Source organism: Papilio polytes, unplaced genomic scaffold (assembly GCF_000836215.1).
Source record: "Papilio polytes unplaced genomic scaffold, Ppol_1.0 DF824269.1, whole genome shotgun sequence".
In the NCBI taxonomy this organism is placed as follows: domain Eukaryota; kingdom Metazoa; phylum Arthropoda; class Insecta; order Lepidoptera; family Papilionidae; genus Papilio; species Papilio polytes.
The window spans coordinates 5,353,510-5,362,997 of NW_013524935.1; the positions used below are offsets into that span (position 1 = coordinate 5,353,510).

The window sequence follows — 9,488 nt, forward strand, 5'->3', positions numbered from 1 at the left end:
TATTCAACCATTGCACTAAAAATAATAAAATAAAATTATTTTAAATATTTTAAAGATTGACGTCAATCGTCTATTCCATTCATTACTTACGCTCAGATGTCACTTCGACGTAAAACACAACAAAGTTTCTCAAGGTCAAAAAGTCAAAAATTGATTCATTTTTATTATTCCTGGTACAAAAAAATGGTAATTAATAATTCCATTCATTAATTTTTTATTTTAAAGTTGGTTTTCATATCGTGTTTACAGTAAAATACTTCAAAAGTATATTTTTATATAAACTAACATAAATGAACTGTGTATTGTCACTTATTGCCACTTGCTTCGACCAATAGTGTGCGTTTTAGAACTTAGCGAGGGAATTAGAAAAAAGACACTTTATAATGATTAAATTTTGCCACTAAATCACATTATATTTAAAAAAATCTTTGCAGGACTGTTTTTATAGTAATAAAGTATACTTAAAAAAAATTTGGTACAATTTGGCGTCATATGCATATTGCCTATTGTAGTAGATTTAATAAGCTACTATTTAGTTTGTTTAGTTGAAAAAATAAAAATTGTATTGAAACGTATTTGGTTTTATAACCTTCAATTATCAGATTTTGTTGTTAGTCTATTTTTCTTCTTTAAAAAATTGTTAGAAAAGAACTTTAACTTCGCATTTATCTTTCTACTCTTAGTACGTAGATGTTTTGTAAATAAACAGCTTTTTTCTATCTATACAGCACGTAATTCTTATTAGAGTGTAGTTCTAGAAGTTTCCATTAGAAAAATCATCTAATGAATAAATTCGTTTCATGTTTATAGTGGAACTATATTGTACAGCTAATTATAAGTCTCCGCTTAAAGTAAACTACCAAATACCAATCCTAATATCCAACATAACCTCAAAATGAACTGTCAAAAAAATGGCGGGCAAATCTGCAGCGCGTAACAGGCACCCGCGTCACAACATGGACGGCATTTCTGCAGTTGACTTCGAGCACCATGATTACACCAAGATGGAGAGCTTCCTGAAGACGCTGCATGAGGAGTATCCAGACATCACCAGACTCACCAGCATCGGGCAGTCTGTGGAGGGTAGAGAGTTGTACGTGCTAGAAGTTACTGCAGACCCGGGAAAACATATTCCAGGTATGTTGAACTACGGTTAGAAAACATTTAAGTGACCTGTGGCGCCATTTTAGCAATTGTTTGACGTTTCAATATGAATAATCTAATTTTCATCAAAATGTGGAGGTCATAAAAAAAATAGTTTATGCAAATCCTAGTTACAAGGATATAATCTAACTAAATTGCAATGCTTTTATTTATAAAAAATCAAAGTTGAAGCATGATAGTGAATTATCTTTTTAGTAAAGCAGTTTATTAAATAAAATCCTAGTATTAATAGCAGAAAAAAGTAAATTATTTGTTACCTAAACATTTGTCACCAACAGGCAAACCGGAGTTCAAATACGTGGCCAATATGCACGGTAATGAGGTAGTTGGTCGAGAAATGTTGCTATTCCTGGCCAAATACCTGTGCCAACAATACACCAGCGGCGACAAGAGGATCCAGAAGATGCTGAACACCACCAGGATACATCTCTTACCCAGCATGAACCCTGATGGATATGAAAAGAGTAGAGAACGTGAGTTATTGTGGTTTTATAATCTTTGGTCATTTTTAATCTATGACAGATGACATTGACAGTTTTGCTAATTTTTATCGAAAGGAGCAATTGTTGCCAAATTATTATCCTAAATAATCTATAAAAAAATATAAGTATTTTGTGTTCCTTTCTTTATTATTTCACGTGTAATAAACGCATTTTCAGGTGATTTCGGCAGTATAATCGGCAGAGCGAACGCGCACGATGTCGACCTCAACAGAAACTTTCCTGACCAGTTCGGACCTACTCAGGTATCAAACTTACGTTTATTTTATTTTCTGAATTGAAAACTCTACACTTAAATATTTTCATGCTGTTAAACTTAGGGGGTGAGTAATTAGAAAACTGCTATGTGGGGAAGGGACAAAAACTACAAGCCAATAGCAGCAAAGAACGGGATTGCCATATTTAAATTCCTAGTCAATAGCAAGTGTCTTTGTCACTTGAGTGAGTGTATTTTGACATTCGCTATTTGAAAGTTTTACGTATTATAAAAATAAATTGTTTATAATACGGATGAAGTCGTACGGGAAAAGCTAATATTGTACTAACATGTTGCAACTTTTTTTTTCAGGATAACTCGTCACCGGAAGTGGAAACTTCAGCTGTAATGCAATGGTCTCAATCGCTGCCGTTCGTGTTGTCGGCCAACCTGCACGGCGGCGCGCTCGTCGCCAACTACCCCTACGACGGCAACCCCGACATGGCCAGCGGCGGGGAGTTCCTCACCCCCGATAATGGGGTGTTTGTGCATTTAGCACATGTCTACTCTAATGTAAGGGAATATCACTATTTTTAGTATATTAAGTTTTGCTCGCGAATTTGTACTTAACATATTAAAAAAATATATGTTTTACAACTCTGACAAATTTTATAATGACCAATTTAACCATTCTGCAGATTTGTTAGAATGTAAATCTAAACTTTTGTATTTATTTAAGTCCTGTCAATTCGTACGGACTGGAATTTATTTTTGTTCCAAAATTTTTATCCAAATCTAAAAAATGTTTATAACTAGCTGTTCCCATGCGACTTGATCCGCATAAAATTATTAAAACTTCATTTTATTGTACACATTTGTTAAATTATCAATTGCAAATGTTAAAATGACATGACATGACAAACCTTCGCAACTTTGCTTCCTTGATGTTGGCAATAACTTATGGTCTCTTTCCCACATTAGGGTTTTTATCTAAAATATTTACCCAAAAAAAAGAGTTATTCTAAAATATGCTATGATTGCTGACATCTTAGGCAGTAAAGAAGTGTGTGTTTACGCTTTATTATATTAGTATAGGTGAAAATCCTTTATTAAACCATTTTTATAAAACACTGTACGTATGTATGTTACAAGGCCCATCATAAGATGCACTTGGGTCAGCCGTGCAAAGGATCTCCCAACGAGAAGTTTCCAGAAGGAATCGTTAATGGCGCCAAATGGTGAGTAATTTTAAAGAAATGGATTTAACAGGATGCATAGGAAGGAGAAATAACCTCTTTCTGTACCCTCAGTTAGTTAGTTAGTTATTAAAGACGGTCGCTTCGCTATTTTAACGAATCCAGAGTTTTTTGACTATTCTGTACTGTTGTATTAGAAATTAAAATTTTAAGACATGCAAAAGTATATTTTTCTGTTAAAATCAATTTTAACAAATTAACGTAAGAAGTCAAGAAAAAAATTAGGAAATAAATAAAATATTAATACGCGGTAAAAGAGTTAACATATGCATATATCTTTATTAATAAAGAGAAGTAGGATTTTTCTATAAAACTATTTGAAATACCGATTTTTTTAAATAAACTTGTTAGATTTGTATTTTAACAAACTTGTAATAACATTAATTGTTGTAATTTGTTTCAGGTACGTGCTATCAGGGGGTATGCAGGATTGGAATTATCTCCACACCAGCGATATGGAGCTGACGCTGGAGCTGGGCTGTTACAAGTTCCCTCCTGCTGCAGACCTGCCTACATACTGGCAGGACAATAAGGACGCGCTTCTAGATTATATTGAACAGGTGATTACTGAAACGAATTATTTCGCTTTGTTAATGTTCAAGTATTTGTTTGTTAGATTTAACATTTTTTTTAGAGAAAAGGATTTGTGGAGTAGACGCATAGGAAGGGAAATGTCCTTTTTATGTGCGTCTTCTCTGTCAATGAAGGGTAGGCAACGCATCTGCAATTGCGGATGTTTATGGGCAGCGGTCGCTTTCCATTTTGCTGGATTCAGGTGGCAGCTTGCTTGTTAGCCTTCTTATTTAAAAAAAAAAACTCGCACATTTTAGTCTAGCTTTGATTCCTAAGAGCTTATGAGGTTACACTACTCGATTCTTAGTTGTGCGACTAAACAGTTGTGTGCTAAACAATCGACAATCGACAGTTGTGCGATAGTTTAGTCAAATATGTGCGCCCGCTCTTACTATTTAAGATGTTTTGTTTTTTTTTTTCAGTATTCGAATATTAGTGTTTTATGTGTCATTTTTCTAGACAATAGATGGCGCTTATTTATATTATAGAAAAAAGATTGTAAATCTATGTGACTAGTAAATTCAAATATTATTGAAAAGTGATAAGTTTCTAACAAAAAATCTTTCTTTATTAGAAATATTGGTTATAAAAAAATAACTAGATTTCTTATTTCCACGCAGTTGTTATTAAAAACAATTCATTTTCGTGATCATAGATGGCGCTGATGATATTAAGAATCATTCAAACTAAGGAATAAGTTAGCATATATTTATGTATTTATCAAAGTTATTTATTTATTATTTTTTATATACAAACAGGTACATATAGGAGTGCACGGGTTTGTACATAGTCATATTGGACACGCTCTACCCAATACTACGATAGCTGTCTCCGGTATCAAACACGTTGTGAAAACAGCAAAAGATGGAGATTTCTGGAGATTGCTACTGCCTGGGAAATATAACATCACTGCTAGTAAAGATGGGTGAGTTGAAAGATAAAGAAAATAATTGAAATTAGGAAAACAGTAAGAAATTATCTTTTTGAAAGTAATTTGTAAGAAAAAACAAGATTTTGAAAATCTTGTAAATGATACATGTTTTAAATATATCTTAGGATTATGTAAGTGATAATTTAAAAAAAAATAGTTAATAATATCAGAAAAAATCAATAGCTGACAATTTGAACTAAAGTTTACAGAAACTAGTCAAATTTCAGTTTATTCATATAGAATCAGAAAGGAGAAATGTTACCATTATCTTAACTTTCGCCCGTGACTCCGTTCGCTTTTGATTTTAAAAATACCCTATGAGCATTACGTTTTCGATCAACGTAAGAATGTCGGGTAAATGTACATATCGACGGTTTCAACCGCCAATTTAGGCGATAATGACTTATATATATTCAGAATAAGCGAATTTAAAATATGAAATAAATAATGAAGTATACAGAATTATAGTTTTTTTTTTTCTAAAAATGAAAACTTTAAATGGATATCCTGAAGATTTAACCAAATGGCGTATATCAGTCAACCAACCCGCAGTGCATGGTTGATGGCCTAGTCACCCTAACTTAGACTAGGCTCCGAGCTCAGTGGGAACTTATTGTGCTGGTGATGATATTTTTAGATGTTTCGACTCCAAATGATTTTAAAAAATTATACTCGGACGGCCATATTTACATTTTGACATTTGTTAATTACTTTAAAACTCAAGTAAGACAACAATGTAAAGATATCGAACGTTCCGTAATGACGCCTACAAATGTAAAACTGAAACTACCCCCACTATTGTAAAACTACCCGCCACCATTTCTTCCGTTTTCTAACATTCCCTAACAATATATATTTAATTTTCCAGATATGAAAGTGTAACAGAAGAAGTGACAGTTCCTACTGAAGGATCTGTCAGTGTCAACTTTACTTTGATGGTGGACGACCCCCAGCATTGGTCCTCCGCGTACGACTTCCGGTGAGTGGAAATCAACCTTATCTCCTACTGCATACAGTCTATATTGCTCTAACATTCCTTCACTTCTAGATTATTCCGCAAACGCTTTATAACCAGAGATATTAAAAAGTATAGAGTAGGCATAGTTTACATTTTACTTCACACATCTCAAAACTATCATTATATGAATTACATTTAATTTATTTGTCAATAGGTGTCATTAAATAATATTTTAAAGTTTATATTTTGTTTCTAGATTTTGTTTTTTTTATTTTTGTAACAAAAGATGGAGCTTATTACAATTTGTTAAATGTTTTACATGTCAATACAAACATGAGACATGACAACTAACATAATACCTTTGAAAGAAGGTACCGGTGAATAATTTTGGCTACTATGTCTAGTCTATATCTTAAACATCTTTGACCATAACATATGTATGCTTAAATATTCTGCACATATATCTATTGTTATTTATACTTTAAATAGTAGATTCGTAATTTATTAATATTTAATTTTTTTATGATATATTTCTCAGAAAATCAATGGCAACACTGTCAAGACCAAATGTCATCTTTATTTTTTTAATCTATGCTCTCTACTAGCTTTTGGGTTTTAAACGATTTATTATATTATTAATTTTGTATATATTTCTTGTAATCAATGTTTAATTTTAATAAAAAGATAATGTTAAAATAAGTGGTAATTATGTAAAATCTAATACTCATAAGAGATTTAAATAAATATTTCAATTTAGGCATTTAATTTGATTGTCACAAATTATTCATATCAGAAAACGTCCAAAATCCGTCCTTTTTATTGATTTACTAAATTTAGACATATTAGGTAATTAATTTGAGAAATTTTTGTCGATATTATTTATTTTACAAATGAATTGTATTTAAGCACATTAAATATGTGATTTTAAAATTTTTTTCAAAACTAAACATTTACAGCCTTACAAATAAACGCGGTATTAAGTTAAACTTAGGAATAAACTGAGTATAAGCAAATATTAGTGCTTATACTTATCACCGATATTGCGGCAGCCAAAAATACAAAACAAAAACTTCTAATTAAAACATATTTTATTCAAAAATCATTTACATATTTACAAATAACAAAAATTATATCGTGACTTCATCTTGGCGTCTCTTCTATCTATTGTTTTTCCACTACTTTTTAATAAAAAATAATGCAAACGTCTTGGTGGCCAGTATGCAACCTTTATCTGTATTCGTACTGCTTATCCGCCAAAGAGGTTGTATTTTTCAAACACCGCGTTCTGTAAGGCTGTAAATTTATGCTGCTTTAAAAGTAAAAAAAAATGTATCTCTACAATGCTATATTATGTATAGTTATATGTTTTAGCTATAATATCTATGTACTCAACTAATATATTTGTCAGTCTATCGCTTCTCTATGTAATAAACTCAGCATGACAATATGTGTTGTTATTGTTCTAACTGTCTGCTTTTACTAACATAAAGGTCGTCGCTCATATATCAACACGACATCCACACATAAAACGCATAAACACTTATTAAAATGCCAGATAATAATTTAATTCGTAAAGTACAGTCGGCTTGTTCATAGTGAGCAATAAATCGCATGAATATCTTGTATTTAAGCGATAAAATTCATTAAATCATACTAATATTATAAATGTGAAAGTTTAGATGGATGGATGGATGTTTGTTAGAGTTTGTAGCCTAAACGGATGAAATTTGGCAGAGATATAGAGGATAGTCTGGTAGAACAGATAGGCTATTCACTTTTGTTTTTTTCAATACCACGCGGACGGAGTCGCGGGCGAAAGCTAGTAACATTATACAATAATCGTATTTGTAGGTTATACTCATTGTTTATTACAATCAAAACAAGTCTTTATATCTAATAAACTTATTTTGGAGTCTGTAAGGGGGTCATCTGCCTCTACAACCCCCTTACTGGCGACCCCCTAGATAAGTCTAATTGTTTATTTCCTAGAAAGGTGGTAGTTGAATTTAATTACTAGATGTAAATTAATGGTTCTGTGAATAATTGAGCCACGTAAATATTTATACATTTACATTTCGTTCATTAAAATTGAAACTGAATACGTAAAATTCTGTATTTAAGTATACACATGAAGATGACTGTACTTTGACAGTTTAACAGTACAAAAATATATTTAAACAATACACATGACGCTGATTGTACTTTTTTTAACACTTTAACAGTATTAGAAAATATTTAGTCTACACATGAAGCTGACTGTACATTTTTCACAGTTTACCGATTTTTGTACTGGTTTATATTCGTATTTAATATATTATAGAGTACTGGAGAATATAGTGAACACGAAGTACCACAGCGGCGTGGAAACGTACGCCGCGTTGGCGGAGCTGGAGAACAGGTTCCCAGATGTAGCGGAGTTCAAAGCTGGGGATGCTCTCAGTACTGCTGTATTCCATACTCTCAAGCTTACTGATGAGGTAAGTAGAGTCCGTTAATTAGTGAGTTTTTTTGTAACAAAAACTGTTTTTTTTTTTAGTTGAGTCACATTTAAATAAGTCGACGGAGTTTTTTGTAGCAAACACTTTTCTTAGTACTTCATATGTAATTATTTTGCGGAGTTTTTTTTTTGTAGCAGAAACTTATTTTCTTAGTAAAGTCATATTTAATTATTTGGCGGAATTTTTTGTAGTAAAAAAAAACTGTTTTTTTTAGTGAACTCGAATTTTTTGATGTGAAATAAACTAGTTTATTAGATTTTTTTGAATTAGTTGTTCGTTATACAGGACATTGTCGAATTAAGTGTTTCAAATCACTTTAGTACTTAGTGGTGATTTTTTAGTAAATTTACACAAGGTCACTCTGAGTAACATAGAAGTCCTTAGTGTGGTTAGTTTTAGATTTTTAGTATTCCAGTCTAACTTTAGAGATTCGAAAAAACATTAAACCAATCTTTGATTGAAAATTCGGAAGTTTGGATGGATGGAGGTTGCTAAATATCTCAATCACGGCTTGACAGATTTCTATGAAAATTGGCATAAATGTATGTGACAGAGTAAAGACTATAAAAACACATTGACTACTTACAATTTTTTTAACGACGCTTTTTACAGTTTCTTTAACATTTTTTTATAGGTTGGATCACCAGAGGAGACTAAATTCCGTATCGCAATAATTAGCAACTTATACGCGTCACAGGCTTTAGGCCAAGAGCTATTGGTTAATTTCGCCCGACACATTACAACTGCATACACAATCGGAGAGCCAATACATCAGAAACTACTAAAAAATACAGTATTAAATTTCATACCCAATATAGATCCGTTATATACAAATATATTAAAACATTACGATAACACAGATAAATGCGAAATAGAGGCGTTGGAAGAAGAATTCGGTGATAGTGTGTACAATTACTTGACAAAGAAAAATTTAAACCCATTATCAAATTATACACGTGAAAAATCATTTATACATCTATTGGAAATGGAGAAATACGATTTGATAATAGAATTATCTTCCGGTACACAAGATGTGGCATATCCGGAATTATCTAAAGAGATATACGAACAGTTTGCTAGAAAATTCCAAGATAATAGAACTCCTAGTGAAAGATATGAATGCAGTGAGAAGAATAATCACATAGTTCATGGGAATCTTGTAGATTTGATCTGTGAGAGGTTTAACACCCCCATAGTGTCGTTGGGGTTGAGTTGTTGTAAGATGCCATCCCCTGACGTCATCGGATGGGTGTGGAGGGAGAACTTGCGCGGGATTATGAAGCTTGTAGAAGTAGCTAATACAGGTAAATGTAGCTTACATTCTTTTAGGTGGCAAACCAAGCGGAATGAATCCACCGAAATGGAAACCGCTGCCCATAAACATCCGCAGTTACAGATGCGCTGCCTACCCT

General features: G+C 32.2%; 1 protein-coding gene across 1 annotated transcript in view; it reads left to right on the top strand.

Annotated features, from left to right (window-relative positions):
• The window catches only part of LOC106106028 (carboxypeptidase D-like), a gene marked incomplete in the record, with an annotated part of 22,752 nt that overhangs the window by 8,254 nt on the left and 5,010 nt on the right, over window positions 1–9,488 (top strand). The window contains 10 exon segments of the mRNA XM_013286554.1: window positions 931–1,137; window positions 1,443–1,637; window positions 1,824–1,909; window positions 2,233–2,433; window positions 3,013–3,098; window positions 3,520–3,676; window positions 4,448–4,614; window positions 5,489–5,599; window positions 7,899–8,055; window positions 8,711–9,380. Of these exon segments, the coding sequence (XP_013142008.1) occupies window positions 931–1,137; window positions 1,443–1,637; window positions 1,824–1,909; window positions 2,233–2,433; window positions 3,013–3,098; window positions 3,520–3,676; window positions 4,448–4,614; window positions 5,489–5,599; window positions 7,899–8,055; window positions 8,711–9,380 (2,037 nt within the window).